At 39.9% G+C, this 22,598-nt stretch overlaps 1 protein-coding gene across 5 annotated transcripts in view; it reads left to right on the top strand.

Moving 5' to 3' along the window:
* Window positions 1–22,598, top strand: part of ubr3 (ubiquitin protein ligase E3 component n-recognin 3) — a 418,217-nt gene that overhangs the window by 107,681 nt on the left and 287,938 nt on the right. For 3 of the 5 annotated variants that reach the window (XM_035408072.1, XM_035408075.1, XM_035408074.1), the window contains one exon: window positions 16,428–16,531. In XM_035408072.1, the coding sequence (XP_035263963.1) occupies window positions 16,428–16,531 (104 nt within the window). The remainder of the gene's footprint in view (window positions 1–16,427; window positions 16,532–22,598) is intronic. The other 2 variants (XM_035408073.1, XM_035408076.1) reach the window with 1 other exon arrangement.

Below are 22,598 nucleotides of genomic sequence, written 5' to 3' on the forward strand. Positions count from 1 at the left end.
GGGTGCTGCTAGGTGGTTGCTATGAAGTTCTAGGCGGTTGCTATGAAGTTCTAGGCGGTTGCTCGGGTGTTGCTATGTGGTTGCTATGGAGTTCTAGGCAGTTGCTAGGGTGTTGTAGGTGGTTGCTATGGCATTCTAGGCGGGTGCTAGGGTGTTCTATCTGGTTACTAGTGTTGCTAGGTGGTTGTTATGGAGTTATTACATTACAGGCATTTAGCAGACACTCTTATCCAGAGCGACTTACACAACTTTTTACATAGCATTTTACATTGTATCCATTTATACAGCTGGATATATACTGAAGCAATGCAGGTTAAGTACCTTGCTCAAGGGTACAACGGCAGTGTCCTTACCCGGGAATCGAACCTGCGACCTTTCGGTTACAAGCCCAGTTCCTTACCCACTGTGCTACACTCCGTCCGTCCGGAGTTATAGGCGCTTGCTAGGTGGTTGCTATGGAGTTCTAGGCGGTTTCTAGGGTGTTGCTAGGTTGTTGCTATGGAGTTCTAGGTGGTTGCTAGGGTATTTGAGGTGGTTGCTAAGGTGTTACTAGGTGGTTGCTATGGAGTTCTAGGCGGTTGCTAGGTGGTTGCTAGGTGGTTGCTAGGGTATTCTAGGTGGTTGATAGGGTGTTGCTAGGTGGTTGCTATGGAGTTATAAGCGGTTTCTAAGGTGTTGCTAGGTGGTTGTTATGGAGTTCTAGTCGGTTGCTAGGGTGTTAATAGGTGGCTGCTATGGAGTTCTAGGCGGTTGCTAGGGTGTTCTTGGTGGTTGCTAGGGTGGTGCTAGGTGGTTGCTAGGGCGTTGCGAGGTGGTTGCTATGTTGTTCTAGGTGGTTGCTAGGGTGTTCGAGGTGGTTGTTAGGGTGTTGCTAGGTGGTTGCTATGGAGTTTCAGGCGATTGTATGGGTGTTGCTTGGTGGTTGCTGTGGAGATCTAGGTGGTTTTTAGGGTATTCTAGGTGGTTGCTAGGGTGTTGCTAGGTGGTTGCTATGGAGTTAAGGGCGGTTTTTATGGTGTTGCTAGGTGGTTGCTATGGAGTTCTAGGCGGTTACTAGGGTGTTCTAGGTGGTTGCTACGGTGTAGCTAGGTGGTTGCTATGGAGTTCTAGGCGGTTATTAGGGTGTTGCTAGGTGGTTGCTGTGGAGTTCTAGGCGGTTGCTAGGTCGTTGCGAGGTGGTTGCTTGGCCCCCTAAATATTGCTGCAAGCAGTAATTACCAGAATCCAAGCAACATGACAGCAGTTGGCAAGCACAGAGTCTCAATGAAAGCGAACTACGTTACGAATATTTGTTCAAACTTTAATCATGGACCATGCCATCAACTTTTGAACCTGTCTGATGCAACAGTGATTTTTAGTGAATTTTAAATATTGTTTGTTTTTATCTGTATAGCACCACCATGTGGTTAATTTCTTAAATTCCCGATTAGACGCCTGCATTTTAAAATACCATTCTCTTAACTTATTGCTTTCATTGGTGTCTGATTCAAGGTACACTGCTTTAACACCTAATCTGTTGTAACACTCTTTGTACTTTGATGCAAAAAATAACCCTTCTATATTGAAATAACAAGGCAGTTCCCTTTCTCAAAGAAGGGCTGAAATTGACACCCCAGGTTGATTATTATGGTATTTTATGATTCAATAACTGTCCACAACAAGTCAAACAACTGCTAATACTACAGTGATGGTATTGATATCGTTAAAATCCCCCTTTGATCCTGAAGCAATCAGCCTGCTCTTTGTATATAAGCTAGCAAAAGGAATTATTCATTATGCGTGATTTCCATTGTACTGAAAGCATTTTCATGAGCATCTGAAAACAAGAATTTCTATGCACATAAATAGAATGTCAAACGTGAAGAACACATTTTTTCTAAAAAATCGACTTCTTACCTTGCAAACAGTGAAAATATTATCTGAATTAGACATTCCTGTGTCGAGCAAATGACCTAAAAGCAAGGTACTATTATCCTCTCTAGATCTACCCATTGTGACGTTTTTTGCCCCTGCTTGGAAACCCTGTATACGTTATAGTAATCACACAATGTCGAGTTCTTCAATCTCATTTACATAACTTTCAAACATACTTTACGGCTTCCTTCTACCTGAAACTACAGCTTGGCTATTCTAGTGCGTGCCGACTTACTTTCACTTGGCGTTGTTGCATAGCGCATGAGTGGAAGCTTAATTCACACTTTATTGGAGCTTTGTTTGTTTATTGGCAAATTCTTTTCATAAAAGACACTGCAGTAGTGATAAAGGGCCCCCATACTATTGTAAATTATTCATGATTCGATTTTATATTTTTGTCATTTTCCTCCTTGTGAGCTCTCTCTCTTGTGATCAGGAGGTTTGATTGTTTCTGAGTGAATTTAGTTTTTGTGGTAACTAACCACGATGAACACATTTTGTACACAGAATCTCTCTAAAAGGACAGCATTTGACTGAAATACAGGGCTTAGTCAAAAAGGGAGAATGAGTAAACACTCAATGGAATTAGCATCTGGAAGTGGAATATGACTGGGGAAAAAAGATATACACAATATTCCAATTTAGAGAGATTTGAGATTGAGACTCTCATTCGATCTGGAGATTTGGTCATTTTGGTACAAATGCCCTCTTTATTTCAAGCTGTGAACCATGTATATAATTTTGGAGATAATGGGGTTATTAAGACGGGGGGATTCTTACAAAAAGCCCTGGATTTTAAGTGGGGTTTAAGGGGTTAACCTTGATTTCTGGATAAATGGAAGAGAAACAGCCACATGGTCACAGGGATTTATAATAAGCACACATCAGATTGATTTGTGTGGTAGGCTTTGATTTATCAAAGCTTACCTGTGTGTTAAGAAACAAACAAAAAGTAGCTTTCCACTTCGATTTGGGTGCTACCACAACTCACTTCACCATAAATTCCCAAGTTGCTTGTATGACAGTGCTTATGTCTTTCGTGAATACGGCTCCATGCTTCATAATCTGGGGATGTGGTTGTTCTTACGTTACCATTGGAAATGTATTTCCTTGATTAACATTAGTATGTGCAGAAAAAAGCCTGCGTATGCACATTATGGGCCGTTTTCATTTACTGTTATAATTCCGCACTCAGTGCTATAAATGTAACATTGGACTCTGTGTATGTTTGTTTTAATTGTATCCAACTCAATCAAATTACAAATGTAATTGAAATTGTTAATGACTACTGACATGTTTGAGCTGTTTGAAATTAAATTTAAAAGTGCTATTTTTTTAAGTAAATGAGCAAAATTCAAAAACATTTATAGTGATTCTCCCCTACTTTAAACATTCAAAATCTCATAGAAAAAATATTTTATTTGCTGCTAAATTAGCAAGAAAGCAAGTGAAATTATCTTAAGTAAATTTCATTTTGAGATCTCCATTCACCCTGTGCCATGTAGATTATTTTTGTTTCACAAGTGAGCAATTGGAGGTGTAAATCAGATGGAAAGAAGACTAGTGATTCCTGGAGTTCTGTGACCTGCCAGTAAGCCTGTGTTGCATGTTTCCCCAAAATGGGGGGAGCTCTGACCACAGAGGAACTGGAACGTAGTGTAGGGGACGTGCCACTACTTCTCATAGTGGGGCACCAAACTGTAGAAGGTATACATCAATATCCTCACAGGTGGCGCCAGCATGTAATAATCAGTCTCATAATAATTATACAAACCATAAATTAGCAATTCAAATTAATAATTAAATTAATTATTATTAAAATTACACATTATAGTCAATCTTAACCAAATCATAATATAATTAAGCTAATGCTGAATTAATATAAATTTAGCTAAGGGGTGAAGGTATTCATTAAGTTCTTTGGATTAGCAGCGGGTGACTCAATTCAACACAAGGTAATATAAACACAGACAACCGTGTAAATATAATAGTTTATTAAACACAAAGTACCAAAAAGGCAAAGCACAATTCTCTACAATTATGTATAACAAACTATGTGAGTGCATGTGTGTGTAGGTGTTGTGTGTGCGTGTGAGTATGTGAGTGAGGAATGTTGGATGTTCTCCTACGTGGAGGGTTGTGTACCGCGGTACCACGGACACGTGTTCACGGAGAACAAAGGAACAAGATGGAGTATGAATGGAGGGGTTTTTGAATATAGACAAAGCTAGTGAGAAGCAATGGCGTATGAAGCGTACCAAACAAATATAGAGAAACTGAATATATGGATATCGGTGTATGTTTTACAGAGATCAGCATGCCGTGTTATGACCGGTTAGTAATTCAAATAGATCACATGCAAGATATGTTCTGTGCGTGACATATTAAAACTAACGCAGCGCGGTGGATGGCTTAGAGCCAACCGAACAAATGGAATGTTTACATTTATCATTGAAACACAATAACGGTCAGTTACATCCAATCATAAATGTGGCTACATTCGGTCCGTCGCTAATTGTACTAAGCCCAGAGTTACAGCCTTACTTGAGTGTCCTTTGCTTTAAGTTGGTTGTTTAAAATGTTTCCTGGTTTCCAGTGCGAAGTCTGTGGCGGTTGTGGTGGAAAGGGGAAGCTGGTTGCCCTTTCTGTTCCAAAACACGCAACCGGATCCTCCGCTAGTCACTTGCTTCTTGGGACTCGCTCTGCAGGATGCGTCGGTCGTGCATGGCTCTCCTGGTTCTTCGACCACATCTAAAAATAGCGCTTCGTAGCGCCTAGTTCCGCCAGCAGCCACCGAGGATATTCGGGCCTGGCTCCGTTGCAGGCCTTGCGAAATGTTCCTGACGTCTGGACTCACGCGGGAGGGAGACGGGAGATGGGTGGCGAGTCCAGGGAGAGGGCAATGGAAGCGAGAGCAGAATGGGAAAGAGAATAATAAAAAGAGAAGAGAGAGGAAGACAGCAAAACAACGGCAACCTCCGTTTTTATTGAAGGCTGCGCGTTTCTGAATTTACAGTAAGCCAGTACTGTTACAGGGAAAGCTGTAGTAGGGGCCGTGGTTACGTGAGTCACTCTGAGGTAGACAAATGGGCTTTGGAGTTCACTGTCTTTTGTAGGCCATGGTACCTACATCCCCCCTTTTGGTCTCAGGATTATACTGCTGATATAATCCCTGAGAGCACATGAGTTAAGAACAGTCCATGGCTGAAAAATTCACAACAGTTTGTTCAGGCATGTAACATCTGGGCAGTTCCTGTTGGCTGTGAACACAATGAGCATCATCATACTGGCTGTAAACATTCTGGGCATTGTGTTGGTACTAACTACTTGGCTTACGCGAGAACAACATGTCATAATACATTTATAAAGACATGGTCAAAATAAACAAAATATGACAGTGAACAAAGATATAGCACAAAACAGAACTTCAACAAATGTATGCCTATCCATCAGGGTTAGTGAGGAACAGGAATGTTAGAAGGCCAGCAGGTGTTAGAAATGGTCAGTTAACCCTCTGGGGTCTGAGAGTAAACTGAGGAACACTGGTGATTGTGCCATGCTCTGACATTTGTGTAAATTTCATCAACTTTATATGCAGTGATTCCAAAGTGTTTCATATCTCTGTTTTCAGCACAAACTCAGCTACAATAATATGGCAGCAGTAAGTAGGTCATAATCATATGTGGATTGTAAATTGCTCTAAAAACACACAAACTGTAAACAGTAGTTTTGAACATGCACCGGAATGTTGTAATAAAACACACTAAACAATAGTATCAAAGTTTTTGGATCAGTGAATATGTTCATCAAGGTCTTGGGTATCAAAAGATGACAAAATATTTTAGCAAATCCAATGAGAAATATAAAATAAATTAAAAGTTAGTGTTGTGACTAGTATTTTTCAACACCAGGTGAGAATGGGAGGGCAAATGGCCTTTCTGTAATGAATATGCATTGGGTAGGAGGACCTGCCAGCTAAGTAGGCTATTCACACCTGGCCGCATGCCTCCCCACCACTAAGACAAAGACTCAGTGAGCCATTTAGAAACATTTAGAAACAAAGACATCTTTTGATTTTAGAACATTTATTGAAGTAAACTATATGCATGGAAGATGAGATGAGACTGGTGTACTCTTGCAACGCCTGCGTGGCCTCTTAGCTAGTGGTGAATTAGGCCGTGTTTCCTGATCAGCATCTCTGTAAATATGATAAAAACAAAATTGTTAAGAAATGTAACATCAAATCAAACTTTATTTATATAGCACATTTCGTTCAACAGGGGAAAATTAAATGTGCTTTACAAAAAAGGGACAAACCACTAACTAATGAAAACAAAACTTAGGAAATGTGACATGGTTACATCGTATACAAACAAAGAACCAAACAAACACAACCAGACACAGAGAAGTAGCCTATAATTTTGAGAAGCAATGGTTAGAATCGTTCGTAGTGTGGGAATTTACAAGCGTGCATATTAGTGAATATTCCTACAAACACACAGAGAATGTAATACAGCACACATTTACAAATAATGCAAGCTATCAACTAAACAACATTAGCTAAACTAAATGCAAGATATCAACGAAACAACATTAGCTAAACTAAATAAACATTGATACTCCAACTCAGCTACACGCAACTCATCAATAACAATGCCTCAATCTGTAGTAGGCTAGGTCTGTTTAGCTAAGTGGTTATTTTATTGCTATTTCCCGAACTTAGTTACAGTATGCTAATATCGATTGTGCGAGGACACTCAGTTTTAGAATCCTAGCCACGCCACTACGCCAGGCATACGCTATTTATTACCAATATGATCTAAAAAAGTATAGTCTACCTGCTACTTCTAACACAACCAGACGCAGAGAGCCTAGCCTATAATTTTGAGATGCAATAGTTTGTATCGTTCGTAGTGTGGGAATTTACAAACGCGCATATTGCTGGATATTCCTACAAACACAGAGATACGTTGCAATACAGTACACACATTTACTAATATGATCATAAGAAATATACTTACTCATGAAGTTGATCCTCAGCTGGATCAGTTCGCTGTTCGAAATGACACCGCTCTTCATCGGTGTTGGCTTCCGGATGGACCATTTTCCAAAATTAAACAAAATGTTTACCTCAAAAGAAGTGAATTAGGCTACACTTTGACATTCTATCCCACTTTTGCAGGCTTGGAAATTCTCACATGGATCTCGCATCGCCCCTCCTCACGTCTCCTTCTATGGAGAGTAATTATATTGTCGTTAACATGTGAATGCGATTTGGGCGGACTTCCTGCTGAGCGAAATTCACATAGTAATGAGTAAGGATTAACGAAGCATACATGGTCTAATTAATCAAATTTAAAACTTCTAAAACAATTCATATTATTTACCAATGGGTGCATTGGAAAGTCGCGATTTTAAGGTTTCTGTCAATGTTTTTGTTGCGTCTGTATGATAACAGCTCGTGAAGTTTATCATCCAAATAGAAACGAAAGTTCATTTCACCCCAGAGGGTTAAGATGTTGGAAAGCATCTGGTCTGCACCAGATGTGATGATATAGCCATTTTTGGAGAGGTCCGAAAACGCTACGTTGTAGGTGTGCTACGGAACAGATGACATTCAGACTAGAGTGTAATGACTTGGTCTGGTCCAGAAGTTTTAGCCCTTTCAGACAGATGCTGCTGTAGAAAGGTGTCACCTTAGTGTTTAATGACTGTAAAGTCCCAATGGCTGTATCATGATGGTCATTTGACATTGTGATCTCATTTATTATACTTGTGAAATAGTGGAACATGTCTAGATTGTGGTTGCCTTAGTGGTACTAAGTAGCACACTACCAAAACATGAGAAAATAGGGAGCACTACCAAGGAAGTGTTCCAGGTGTACTTGGTGATGGTTTAACAATTGAGTGTTAATTTGTCTATTATGGTCTAAACAGCAGAGTGGGTCTAACTATTAGAAGGCCTTTTCTAGGATGCTATTAAACAGTAAACATGGTTTACCTATCATGCACCACCCCCTTTGGCTCAAGTGGGTGTGCAGCATTATGGGAGAAATGATTTAGTTAAAAACTAGGGACTTGTGTTTGCGGTGCGCATAAGGTTGCGGACTGCAGTTGTCGCTACTTTGTTCCTATGAACGCGGGATGTGACCTGTGTAGCTTCTTGGGTTGAAGGTCCTCTTGATTCGTGACTCAGAGTAACTACATTCAGAATCAGAGAGATAATCAGAGATGTCTCTACCGTCATCTGATAAAGTCCTGTGGTGGTCGGACAATGTACGAAAGTCAGCTAACGAATCTGAAGAGTTAAATTCAGGTCTCTTCTGGTCCAAAAGGTTTGAGTCAGGCCTTTTGCCTTCACCTTTGGACCTACAGTCACTGCGATTATTATGGACACGGCGTTTGCTAAGCGTATCCTTCCGAGAATGATTGTTACCCCCCTTTGTTGTGTGGCGCTGCAAAGGGCGGTCTTGTGAGGTCTGTGAGCGAAGGGTTTTCCCAGCAACACTTGAGCCTGTAGGCTTCAAGTGGGAAGTCTTGCTTTCCCCCTTTTCCTTACTGGGACGGACAACAATCTCCCAAACCATCGGAGTAATTTTTGGGAATTTCCCGCATTGGAGGGTTACCTTGACGGGTCCTGAGGGTGACCTGCGTGCATACACAAGGAAGATTGTGTAGAAAGAGAGACTTAAAGGCGGGGGCCTCCTCTAAGCCAGGCTTGTTCTTGCCTTGGAAGAATGCACGCTTCAAACGTCTGTAATACTCACGAGGGTGCTCGGAACGGTAATGTTTTATCTGGATGGCTGCGATTGTTGCTGACGTCTCATCAGTAAAAGAGGAATATTCTTCGCTCAAGGCCTCACAAAGCTGAACATAGTTGTCTCTGATAGTGGAAGGTTGAGACTATGAAAGTGCGAACTGACTTAGAGCTGGTCTTCCAGATTAGCTGAGTTTTCTCACGTTGGGTTGCATGGGGCAAGTCAAAGAGATTGTGTTCAATCTCCCGCAAATAGTCTTCAATGTTATGAACTGGATTGTCAGGATCATGACATTCTAAGTTCTTGGAAATTAAGTCAAGCTGCTGAAAGCGGAAACAGCCTGAGGTCTTCAGAGTCTGCCTATGTGGAGGAGGTGAGACAAATCTTTGTGTTCCTTGTTGGGCTTTGTGTTCCCTCTCTGGTCGAGAGTCCAAAGCTGAAAGATGTTCATCGCTTTTGCGGTGGATGGGAAGTGTGGAAGGAAACTCTGAAGACTTTCTGGTCCCCCCTCTGGAGGGATAAGTAAAAGCAGAGAATTCCCTCTGTGGCAGGGAAGAACACGAAGCTGAAGGTCTTTCTGCTTACTGGGAAGAAAGGTGGGAGAATGGAGCATCGCTCTGCACCTCTGTGCGCTGATGAGACAAGACAGATTAACTTCTGGTGGAGTATTCAGACAAATCTGAACAATCATAATTTAGGTCTCTGGATGAAGGACGATTAGAGAAACCAGAGTCAGAGCTAGACCCCCCTTTCCCATCCTTATGTGGTGGTGGAAAAGGGTGATCAACCAGGGTGTTATTCTGGGAAAGAAATTGCAAAGAATTATCACACAGTGTCGGCAAGAGCCTTTCACTTTTAAGCTTAAACCACTCCTCTCTGTAGGAGCACAGACTGGATTCAGCAGAGTGCAAAGCTTCTAAATAGTGCATAGTTTTGTTATTAGCCGTGCGGACCTCATGAAAGAGACGGACATTCTGCTCTTTGAGCACTTTTGTCTCCTCTGCGAATGCTGTGTTACTCTGTAGGGCAAGACTGGTCTGCCTATGAAAGTTCACGAGCAAGCAGGAAAGCAGCTGGGCTTTAGACATCATGGGCAAGTCACGCGTTTTGCTAATAAGTGTCGACATTTCCTTCCTACAGTCACCAAAGCTTGACTTGTTCACAAGCTCATGATAGTCAGGGGCTAGGTCTTGTGCCAAGGAAGAAATATATTTGTCTAAGCTGGGCTCCATTTCTGTGGTTGGAACGGAGGGTTAATGTTACAGAAACTACAGCACCACCTGTTGGGTTTGGTAAGAGTGGCAGTCTGGGTTAGCTACCAACACTGGACGCAAGCTGAGTTAAGGAACTAACAGCAGCTAGACGGTACAAAGCTTATACAGTTACAAATTTCGCACAAGCTGAAATACAGGGTAGTGACAGCTCGGCGGTAGATCGCTTTATGCTTCAGAACACACGCAAGCTGAAATACATGGTAGTGACAGCTAGACGGTGGCAGAACTTTACTTAAAAACTTGTGCAAGCTGAAATACAGGGTAGTAACAGCTGGGCGGTATCAAACTTAAAACTCTCCTGCAACCTTAAAGGTTCTTTGAGACTCCACTGGGCCAGTAACATGTAATGGTTCCATAAAATAAGTCGTTGAATTAACACGGTTAAAACCAACTACTTGAATAGCACTGAATATCCCGGTATTCTGATGCCTCTGCAATGCAGGAGAGAACCTTTTTCAGTTTCTATCGGCTGTAAAGCACAACTCAAAGGACTAGGGCAGTGATAGCAGGAACTTAGTAATACGGACGAGTAAGTAACACTAGTGACAATTAATATGAATAAAAATAAAAATAACGTTATTATTGTATTAACCTTGAACTAGCTTGTTATCTAAGTATTATTTCAATTATACAATCAATCAATTGAACAACAATCACCACAATGCACTCTTCCCAAGTACAGCTAGCTCTTCAGCAGGCTCAATGGATTTGGTCTTGGAATTGTTCAGAATTTGAATTTAGAAATTAGACCAGAGATTTTCTGTGTTAACATTACACAAGTATGAATAAAAGTCAGCAATACTAATCCTCACACGGGGCACCAAAATGTAGGGGACATGACAATATAGCCTTACACAGTGCACCACTTATGTTGGGATTGTATTTCTATATTCTCACATTGGGCACCACTTATGTTGTCGAAGCGGTATAACCGCACAATTAGAAATCAGTTTAATAAAATTACAGTTATCTAGACTATTCAACCATAAATTTGGAACTTCAATTAATAATCAAAATTACAAATATTAAGGATAAAATAATTAAATCAAAGATTTAAGAGATAACCCGGAAGGATGTAGTTCTTGGATAGTCTATTTTGACTCAGATTCTCACGTTCCAGCAACATAAAAACAGACACGGGTTTAATACAGGATTTATTGGACAAACATACAAACAGAACAGACACAAACTAATCTAAATGGGGAAAATTCTAAATACGGAAAGGTATGGGGTGTGTATGCGTGTGTGGTTGCCTGTGCGTACGTGTCCCTTTGTCTCTGGACGAAAGGGGGAAGGGTAAACGGCGGGTGGTCATGTATGTGTGATGTACAGTGTAACCGGCGTGGCTGAATAACTGAGCTCAGCTAGGAAGGAGTATTGCTTCCGGTAGTGCCGGAGAGTGAAGTGTAACTTCAGCTGTTAAACAATACATGCAACCAAGCTAGTTATTCGCCCACTACCGACTATACTACAAGTGTGATGTCATTAGGGTTGTAAAGTTAGTCGGGGAGAAAGAAAAACCATGCATAGAATTGTTTCCTAAGATTACATCGCCAGTGCAAATGACTATAAACAACAAAATGGAAACACGCAATGTCACATTAACCTCTTAAGGAACAAGCCAAATTTTGCCAATCCTTGCCCATTTAGGGGGTACCCTATTTAAAGCTTTATAACTCCAGACGTGAACACCACAGAGACTTGAAAAATGGCTTAAATGAAGCAAGACATTTGTACAATTTACAATACTAACACAGATTAGTTTATATTCATAATTTTGGAAGAAATAAAGTGCCACAAATGCAATTGTTTTGACAAAAAATCCAAAATAAATTTGCACTTTTTAAGTTCGCAATGAAATACTGCGAGATTGAATATATGCAGGAGGTTAAACTATACATGTGCTAGGTCAAAAACTTCTTGACCACAAGTTCATAAAATCTAAGGGTGGATATGTAGAACTACTATAGATGTATGAAGCAAAAACTAAGCAGTGTACCCAGCATCTCCAAATCCATCCAAAATGTCTAAATTATGCATTGCTGTAAATCATAACATATCCATGTATTTCACTACAAATCAACTGTATTGACTCAAGAAAATCACTGTTGCATAATTTTCAAATGGGAATTACAAGCTTTCAGTCAGTACAGTGGTCTAAAATAGCTAGGTGTCCAGAAACATATCCAAAATCTCTCCAAAATTGAATAAAATGTTTTTTGTCCATTATAAAGCATATAAATGAGCCCCTTATGAGGGTTTAAGATGAAACATTGCTATCAGATTAAAAAAATAATGCAAAAACATTGTCACACAATGCGGTACAGTACCTAAATGTGTAATAATTAACTCGTGTGTATTTCTATACTCTGTACTCTCGTATGTTTTATTGTATGGGGATGAGACAACATGAAAACAATTTTCACCCGTCCACCACGTTTTGGCAATGTTCCAGCTCTGACGTCATCACTGTTGCATGCTTCACAAAAACTATTACACTTCCGTCTAACGCTTACATTACAGTGTGAAATATTTACATTATATAACACCACTAACCTATTTAAAAATACTCAATTTCAAAAAGAACGTATATAACCGAAATATTTTGAACGATAATACTTACATAGCAATGGTGAAATCTCCTCTATGTTCAGTAGATAGAGACAGAGAGACAGTATCAATTATATTGTTCTATTCGCTTCTGTTTTGCTCCAGAAAACGATGTCAGCTAGGTCTATCAGCAAACATATGGCTTAGCTATGTTCAGAAGTCCTCAATAATAATAGTATTTTCCAAGAAATTACGAAATATCCTTGAACATGTTTCGTTAGGTGCATCGTATTTGTCTGCTAACAGAGTGTGATTGCGTAAGTGAATGCTATGCTAAGAATATTTTCTGTTACGCTGACCTATAAAACGCTATTCCGAAAGCAGAATTAGACATGTTATACATCGTTAGAAAGCTTATACTCTCGCCTACCGAATAAATGAATTGTAAATCTAGTCAGACTGTACTAAAAAGGGCGACGACGCCGTAAACAACAGGTGTGGTGTTACGCACAGCTATTTTGGAAGATACCCAGGCGTCACAGATGCGCCTATATTTCCCAAACGGATTGTCCAAGACAGTATATGACCACGCAGTCTCAAAAGGGACATCTCTACACGTAAAACCAACAGTAAGGTTTTATATTTATTCAATATTTAGTCCCAGATATTGACTGTAGAATGACATGGTATCATTTTTAAAAACTTTTTCTCGTTTATTTCGTTATTCAGTGAGCAGCGTTTTCACTGCTGTATAGGCATATCTTAGGGCTATTGTCGGGTTTATCTTGTTGCTATGACGGAATACGATTTTTTAGTGGTGAAAGAATATTTTTATGAATGCCAAGATAGACAATATTGTCCATTATGTCAAGGGTGGGGGGTGTTTTTTAGATGAGACTGCAGGGAGGGGGTGTGTGTTAAATGAACGACGGGAGCGACAATGGTGGGGCTGCGAAACTCCGTTTTCGGCATAGTTGTCATGTATCGTCTACTAATGAAACGGAAACAACGCGTTTCTGTTTTCATCTCACACTTTGGTTGCAGTAGCACCGAATGTTTGAGTTTAGTAATTTAGGCACGCGGGCGTGCCCACCACTAGGGGCTGTGCGCTAAGAGGTTAAACTCAATGCAGACTAAGCTAAACTATTGCCTGGAAAGTTTGCTCAGTCTTACTGTCTATCCATTCACTCGGGTAGTGGCCTTCGGTGGTTGCTGTGGGGTCCTGGAGAGAACAGTCCTGGCGTTGTGAAATTGTGGAGGTTTCCAGATGTGGGGCGCGCGGCGCAAACCGAATCCTTGTTCCGGCTCTTCTTCCTGGAGCTTGTCGTGGTTAATTGGCGCAGCGTCGGGTGTGCGCTGGTTTCCACGTGGGATGGATCAGGCTTTAGTCGCCGCAGGCGAGCTAAATCGGCAGAGCCTCGTTGCTGCATACAGTGACTTTATCTTTGCGTTTAGATAAATCAGTGACTGTCTTAGGCGTTCTGCAAGCCCTTTGAATTGGAGTTCTACAGAGTTGTGAGAACTCGAGTTAGGCCCATTGGAGTTCCACAGTATGTGGGCACTCAAGGGACAATGGGAGAGGACGTTGGAAGAGAGAGGGCAAAAGGAGAGGCGACAAAGAAGGCGAAAGAGAGCGAGTGATTACTGTCCCTAACTTTTATACCTGGTGGGGGGAGGGGGGACCCGTGGAGTGTGATAGGATCTTGAATGCAGCGTGCACTGATGATGTCATCAGATGCGCGTCAGATGCGCTGCATGTTCTTAAAGAAAGTAATTTCCATTTGGATGGCACAGACTGACAGAGTGTACCTACAGTAGGTCTATGGTAGTGCCCTGGCCTACAGTGTCTGTGGTCTTTTGTTGTTGTTTTAATAATATCATTAGATCCCCTTTCCTCAAATATCTCTGTTTGGGTGAAATTATCATCAGTTTATTCATGGTAGCATAATACACTACAATATCAATATAATTTATTCAATACGTGAGTTTAGTTTTCATTTGGTCTGACTAGTTAGGTTTTAGCCTATACCAGTATAACAGGGAGGTCAAACCCGTTTTGGCAATTTTTCAGAAAACATATTTTGGCCATTTTTTTTCATACATACATGTCATAAATGCTACAGTATCATCAAATCACAGCTTATAGATCGCCAACTTTCCTGAAAATAATGGTTGTTTGCTTTAATACGAATTTAAAAATAAATTTAACTTTCCAGTAATCACTCTCATTGGAGGGAAACACATCATTGTCTGCAGGACATTTAGGGTGGGGTTAACTTAAAGAATATGAACCAATGTCTATAGACATAGAGGCAATATAATGGAAGGTCTTCTTATGAATAAAAATGACACTGCTACCTCCTACTCTTGTAACACCAGAAGTATTTCCCTCTGCCCTGCAGAACCTCTGCTGTAGAGGCAATTAATTGTGTTAAATGAAACCCTAAACCACTACTAATAGATAGCTGATACCAATGTATGAATGGGTTACTCTCTACTCCTGCATGCTATTCAGCTACTGAATGACGACGTATTGATAAGAATTGCTGGACCAAGCGCAATCAAAACATATTTTGCACGTATAATCACATAAAATTAATTAATTGCAATCCTTTGATGAAGATTATTTATTTTGATTATTTACTTCAGAGTCAGGATCAATAATTGTGGACGGTGTAGTCATAGAAATGATGGGTTTATAACTCCTCCGAACATAACGCCTCTGACCTGGTTTCTGTTTTTTACTGATATTGTAACTCCAGATTAACTCTGAATAGCCTACAGGATGGCAAAATTACATGAGCAAATGGGACCAGAGGAGGCACTGGAATTACTGATGAATGACTTAATCATGGACCTGGCATGCGAGCTGCGTGAAAATTGCCTGAAGTTCGATGACAGAAGCAGCAGCTGCCAAAGCAGCCACGGTCTCCGCATCACCTCGCATCACTCCTAGGCGGAAAATGCAGTCAGAATAAGGCTAAAGACAATTGCGTGAAATGCAGTTGATTTGTGTGCCGTCCATGCTCACACAAACAACGAAAGCTGTGTGTTTTCTGTGGAATTGATGAGTAAGAGGAGAGAGATGGTACATATGTAAAAGCTCAGTCAAAATAGCGGTAGCAAAGAGAAGGGAGAAACAAGTGGAATTATGACTGAAGAAATTACTTACAGAAATACAAAGTGCAATATTTTTAAAAACTTCTTTCTTCATTTTGTGTTTTACTTGTTTTTCATGTTAGCACTTTTTCTATGTGCCTGTAATACCTTGCTGCATTTTCCGTTACCTATATAACAAAACCGATATAAATTAGAAATAAAAATGTTGAAATTGATACAGTCATGTCCTTTATTTCAAGAATGTAGTTTTGCAACATAGTGTTTCATAATCTTTATGAAATTAGGTCACTGTGGGTGCTGAAATCAATGCTGTAATTCTGGATGAGCCTGACGCTACTGTGTGTCAGGCTTGTCTGGTTTAAGGTAGTAAAAACGCGGCCTATCTAGTGTTAATATGGTACTAGGTAATGTACAAATAGATAGCGAAAAGCATTGCATCTTCTCTAGCTTCTCCATTAGCTTCACAATCAAATCCTCAGTAGCCTGTTTTTCGAAGCCAACCAGGTTACATCATTTTTTGGAAAGTAGCTGATGGCTGACCAGTGGCAAGATGATGGTCTCTGATGAGAGTATAACCCTTTTAAGGTGCAGATAAAAACTTTTTAGGAATGGACAGATATTGTTGAGGGACAGTTCAACACTTTCTCAAAATTGGGGGCGCAAGCCTCATGTAAATCAATAAACCTGTTGCAAGTCTTTGCCTAGGTGCTTTTAAAGAGAGTGAAGACAACTGTAGGTTTTGGGACACTCCATCCAGGTACAATGCTTGAAAGGTTTTTTTTCTGAAAGCTGTTTCCCCTCTGTTTGACAGGAATGACTGATGATGAAATTCTCAGGGCAGAGATGGTTTCCCAGCTGTGTATGAACGACCGCACCCACAGCTCACTGCTGGATCTCATATCCTTCACTGCCTTTGTATGTGCTTATACAGTATCTGTACTGTGAAATTGGATTAGCGTACCTCTTCTTATGTGGTTCAAATATTTTCCCTCTAGGTTCAGTTTTATATGTTAACTTCACACCAGGAATAAATGATAAAGACATTCGCTGAAAGGTACCATATTGATAACTGGCTAAAAGCAGTCATTCAATATCTGAGTCTTTTTCGCTTTGCATTCACACTGCAAGTGCAGGTTCAGCTTAGATTTTTCTTATATTTATCACTTTGGCTTTTGGTCAAAGAAGTAAACTGCAGTGATGTGAAAAAGAATTTACGCCCTCTTTTAATTCTGTTTTTTTACATACTAGAAACTAACTAACCCTAATGCCATTTCCTAACAGTATATAAATCTAACATCATGAGACTCCTAATATGTTGTCATTATTCATTCAACAAAAAAATGAGCCAATGTGCAGAACCTGTGGGGAAAAAGGTAAGTGTAAAAACTTGAACAGAGTGAAACTCGCACACTTGGTATAGCAGTCCAAAAAATCAAACACTTGTCAATAGGCAAAGTCACAGCAGTCATAAATAGGACAAGATGGTGAGAGAAATGGTTTAATGTCAAACTCCATGTTAAGCCCATGGGTAAAGTTGTTTATCCAGTAAATCCAGAATGCTTGATGTACTTTTGTACTATTTGTGTCCTTCTAACAGAGGAGACCAAAGTAGAGTTGTTTGGCCATAAGGTTATGTTTAGTGTGAACCAACACATAAGAATCTAATGGCAGAACTCAAGCATGGTAGTGGAGGGATGGTGATTTTGGTCATTGGGTCTACCACCTCTCTATGCCAGCATGTTCTAGAGGAAAATGTGAGACCATCTGTCCAACAGCAAAAGCTTAGCTAAAAAGGGATCATGCTCCAAGACTAAACTAAACCAGTAAATCTACAACTAAATGGCTGACAAAGAAAAGAATAAGGATTTTGGAATAGAAAAGTCAAAGTCGAGACCTCAGTCTTATTGAGATGATGTGATGGGACCTTAAGACAGTTGTTCATACATGAATGTCCTTGGGCATCAATGATTTGAAGCAATTTTGTAAGGAGCAGTGGGCCAGAATTGAACATAAAACAGTTATTCAGGTTGGTGCTAAAGGGGGTTCTACAAGCCACTGAATCATGGGGTGCGCTTGCTTTTTCCTCAGAGGCTTCTGCATGTTGCTTATTTTTGGTTGAATAAATAATGACAAAAGTAAAAACTGTCGTGTTTGTAACGGTTAGATTTATCTATGGTTACAACTTGGTGAGGTCTAGATGAGGGTTTCTTTTCCCCTGATATGCAAAACCGTGGAATTGAAAGAGGTTGTACTTATGTTTTCACATCATTGTTGTTTAGTTTGATATTGTGAATATGGAAGAAATAAATTGTGTATTCTTTTCGATATGCATTTATGCCTCTGTTAGTCAGTAGAAGCTGGTTTGTTGACAAATCAGGCCATTTCAAACTTGACTGTCCTCACAGGGGGCACTTTTTAGCCTATGTAGTCATGTTGCGTATATCTTACTGCTTTAGCCCATCTGAGTTATCTACCTCAGAGGTGGATCAAGGTTTTCCTCCTTTTAGGGGGCAACAACTTATGCATGTCACATTAACAGTAAATTCTACTTTGAGGAAACTAGCAATAGCTTTTATTTGCATTTCTTTAATCAGTTATTAGAATAAAGAGACAACACAGTTTGGTAACAAATGTATTTCAGTAATCTATGAAAGATAAAAAAGAGTTATGGGAGGATGGTAAGGTTATGTTCAGACACAACAATCATGTTATACTCTCAAGTCTTTGATGATTAGAGGTATATAGTGCATTGGTGGCTGGGACTGGGCTGAGGGTCCCCCTGGGCGACTGCAGGAGTGGTGTTCCCTGTCCATTGTAGAACAGCTGGTCACATGGCTGGGCAGGGTTCTTTGGCTGCATGATGATGCTGGGGTAACTCTGGTCCTTTAGAAAATGGTTTAGGTTTTTCAGTGAAACCAACATCATGAACTCAGGTTTACTTGGAATCTTCCATTGTGAGTAATGGAGTGAAGAGGTGCTTGCCTCATTGCAAAGGCAAGTCCCCAAAAGTCTTCTCCCGCAATCCTCTGTCAGCTCCCTGATTTCAATGTGTTGGGACTCATCCAACTGCTCAATCAGTGCTGACTGGCTCAGAGTGAGTAGATAGCCCCTCCCGGCTTCCTCTGTTGGTAGTTCTGCTGTTATGCAAGGTAGTCTGTGTCTCTTAGTTGGGGGCTGATACCCTTTTCTTCACACATTTGAGGAGGAAGGGTTGCATTCCAACTGGGTAATACATACCGCCCCAACACCCCATCTACCGGTAGCAGGATCAGATCCTTCGTTAAAAGGAGAGAGGTGAAAATAAGAATGTTGGAGGCTAGTTCAACAATGAATGCAACACGGGTACACTGCATTTCCCCCTGGTTTGAAGTAACTGACTCATTCAGAGTTGAATATCTTCAAATCATGCAAATGTGTTTTTCATTTTTCACAGTCCAAGTATAAACAATGACCAATCATTTCAGATCCTGAGAAATAAAGAAAATATTTGCGTATCTGAGAAAGGTAGAAGACTATATGAACTGGGGTAAAATGAAGGTGAGTAGCATAAAGGTGGTTAGTGTACATGCACACATTGTTAGACACATTGTCATCTGACAAGGAAACATGAGCTGGAATGTATGCTGTGTGACTTGTAGGACCATGGTAGGCGGTAGATGCCCGAACAGCACTTTTGGGATGGTACAGGAAAAAAGGCAGGACAGCACAATGGCAAATAAAATATACATTGCCATGGTGATGCAATTAGGTAAAAGGCCTAGAATACATAACCTGAAAAGTGCCAAAATCTCTGCTGTATACTTATGAGGTATGAGGCATGCCCTGCCAAGGCGTAACTTGGTGGATACCGGCATACCGACCATCCCAATCTAATAATGTCTCCAAAAATAGAGTTAATTCATCAATAGCTATCACACCTGTTGCCAGTTAGTGGTATATGAACACAGCTATGTAGTGAAAGGCATTCTCAACATTTTGAGCTTCGTTAACCCCTTAGCGCACAAGCCAAATCTTGCCAATCCTTGCCCATTTAGGGGGTACCCTATTTAAAGCTTTATAACTCCAGATGTGAACACCACAGAGACTTGAAAAATGGCTTAAATGAAGCAAGACATTTGTACAATTTGCAATATTAACGCAGATTAGTTTATATTCATAATTTTGGAAGAAATAAAGTGCCACAAATGCAATTGTTTTGACAAAAAATCAAAAATGAATTTGCACTTTTTAAGTTTGCAATGAAATACTGAGAGATTGCAAATATACAGCAGATTAAACTATACATGTGCTAGATCAAAAACGTCTTGACCACAAGCTCAAAAAAGGGTGGATATGTAGAACTGCTATAGATGTATGATGCAAAAACTAAGCAGTGTACCCAGCGTCTCCATATCTATCCAAAATGTCTAAATTATGCATTTCTGTAAATCACAACATATTCACGTATTTCACTACAAATCAACTGGTTTGACTCAAGAAAATCACTGTTGCATAATTTTCAAGTGGGAATTACAAGCTTTCAGTCAGTACAGTGGTCTAAAATATCTAGGGGTCCAGAAACATATCCAAAATCTCTCCAAAATTGAATAAAATGCTTTTTGTCCATTATAAAGCATATAAATGAGCCCCTTATGAAGGTTTAAGATGAAACATTGCTATCAGATTAAAAAAAAATAATGCAAAAATATTGTCACACAATGCGGTACAGTACCTAAATGTGTAATAATTAACTCTTGTGTGTATTTCCATACCCTGTACTCTCGTATGTTTTCTTGTATGGGGATGGGACAACATGAAAACAATTTTCAACCGCCCACCACGTTTTGGCAATGTTCCAACTCTCACGTGATCACTGTTGCATGCTTCACAAATACTATTACACTGCCATCTAACGCTTACATTACAGTGTGAAATATCCACATTATATAACACCACTAATCTATTTAAAGATACTCAATTTCAAAAATAACGTATATAACTGAAATATTTTGAGCAGTAATACTTACATAGCAATGATGAAATCTCCTCTATGTTCAGTAGATGGAGACAGAGACAGTATCAATGATACTGTTCTATTCGCTTCTGTTTTGCTCCAGAAAACGATGTCAGCTAGGTCTATCAGCAGACATGTGGCCTAGCTATGTCCAGAAGTCCTCAATAATAATAGTATTTTCCAAGAAATTATGAAATATCGTTGACCATGTTTCGTTAGCTGCAGAGTCTCTCAGAGTGAATGCGTAAGTGAATGAGATACTAAGAATATTTTCTGTTACGCTGACCTATAAAACGCTATTCCAAAAGCAGAATTAGACATGTTATACATCGTTAGAAAGCTTATACTCTCGCCTACTGAATAAATGAATTGTCAATCAAGCCAGACTGTAGTAAAAAGGGCGACGCCGCCGTAAACAACAGGTGTGGTATTACGCACAGTTATTTTGGAAGATACCCAGGCGTCAAAAACGTGCGTATATTTCCCAAACGGATTGTCCAAGACAATATATGGCCACGCGGTCCAAAAGGGACGTCTCTACATGTAAAACCAACAGTAAGGTTGTATATTTATTCAATAGTTAGTCCCAGATGTTGACTGTAGAATGACATGGTATAATTTTTAAAAACTTTTTCTCGTTTATTTCGTTATTCAGTGAGCAGCGTTTTCACTGCTGTATAGGCATATCTTAGGGCTATTGTCGGGTTTATCTTGTTGCTATGACGGAATATGATTTTTTTGTGGTAAAATAATATTTTTATGAATGCCAACATAGACAATATTGTCCATTATGTCAAGGGTGGGTGGTGTTTTCTAGATGAGACTGCAGGGAGGGGGTGCGTGTTAAATGATCGACCAGAGCGACAATGGTGGCACTGCGAAACTCCGTATTCGGCATAGTTGTGGTGTATCGTCTACTAATGAAACTAAAACAACGCGTTTCTGTTTTTAACTCATACTTTGGTTGCAGTAGCACTGAATGTCTGAGTTTAGTAATCTCGGCACGCCGGCGTGCCGACCACTAGGGGCTCTTTTTATTACAGTCTGGCTTGATTGACAATTCATTTATTCAGTAGGTGAGGGAATAAGCTTATTGTACATGTATAACATGTCTGCTTTTTGGCTTTTTTGAAAAGTTTGCTTTTGGAATAGCGTTTTTTAGGTCAGCGTAACCGAGATTTTTCTTATCATCGCATTCACTTACGTATTCACTCTGTGGTAGCAGTAAAAGACGCTGCACCTAACGAAACGTGGTCTCGTTGACATTGATTTACTGTCTCTGTCTCCATCTACTGAACATAGATACGATTTCATCATTGCTATGTAAGTATTACTATTCAAAATACTTCGGTTATATACGTTATTTTTGTTACTTAGTGTCTTTAAATAGGTTAGTGGTATTATATAATGTGGATATTTCACACTGTAATGTAAGCGTTAGTTAGTAGTGTAATAGTTTTTGTGAAGCATGCAACAGTGATGAGTTGGAACATTGCCAAAATGTGGTAGACGGTTGAAAATTGTTTTCATGTCGTCCCATCCCCATACAAGAAAACATACGAGAGCACAGAGTATGGAAATACATACAAGTTAATTATTACACATTTAGGTGCTGTACCGCATTGTGTGACAATATTTTTGCATTATTTTTTGATCTGATAGCAATGTTTCATCTTAACCCTCTGGGGTCGAGAGCTCCGCCGGCGGAGCTCGACAAGATGAAATTAACTTTCTTTTCTATTTGGATGATTAACTTCACGTGCTGTTATCATACAGACGCAACAAAAACATTGACAGAAACCTTAGAATCGCAACTTTCCAATGCGCCTATTGGCAAATAATATAAATTGTTTTAAATGTTCCAAATTTGATTAATTAGATCATGTATGCTTCGCTAAACTTTACTCATTACTATGTGAATTTCGCTCAGCAGGAAGTCCGCCCAAATCGCATTCACATGTTAACAACATTTTAATTACTCTCCATAGA

Source organism: Anguilla anguilla, chromosome 3 (genome assembly GCF_013347855.1).
Source record: "Anguilla anguilla isolate fAngAng1 chromosome 3, fAngAng1.pri, whole genome shotgun sequence".
NCBI lineage: Eukaryota > Metazoa > Chordata > Actinopteri > Anguilliformes > Anguillidae > Anguilla > Anguilla anguilla.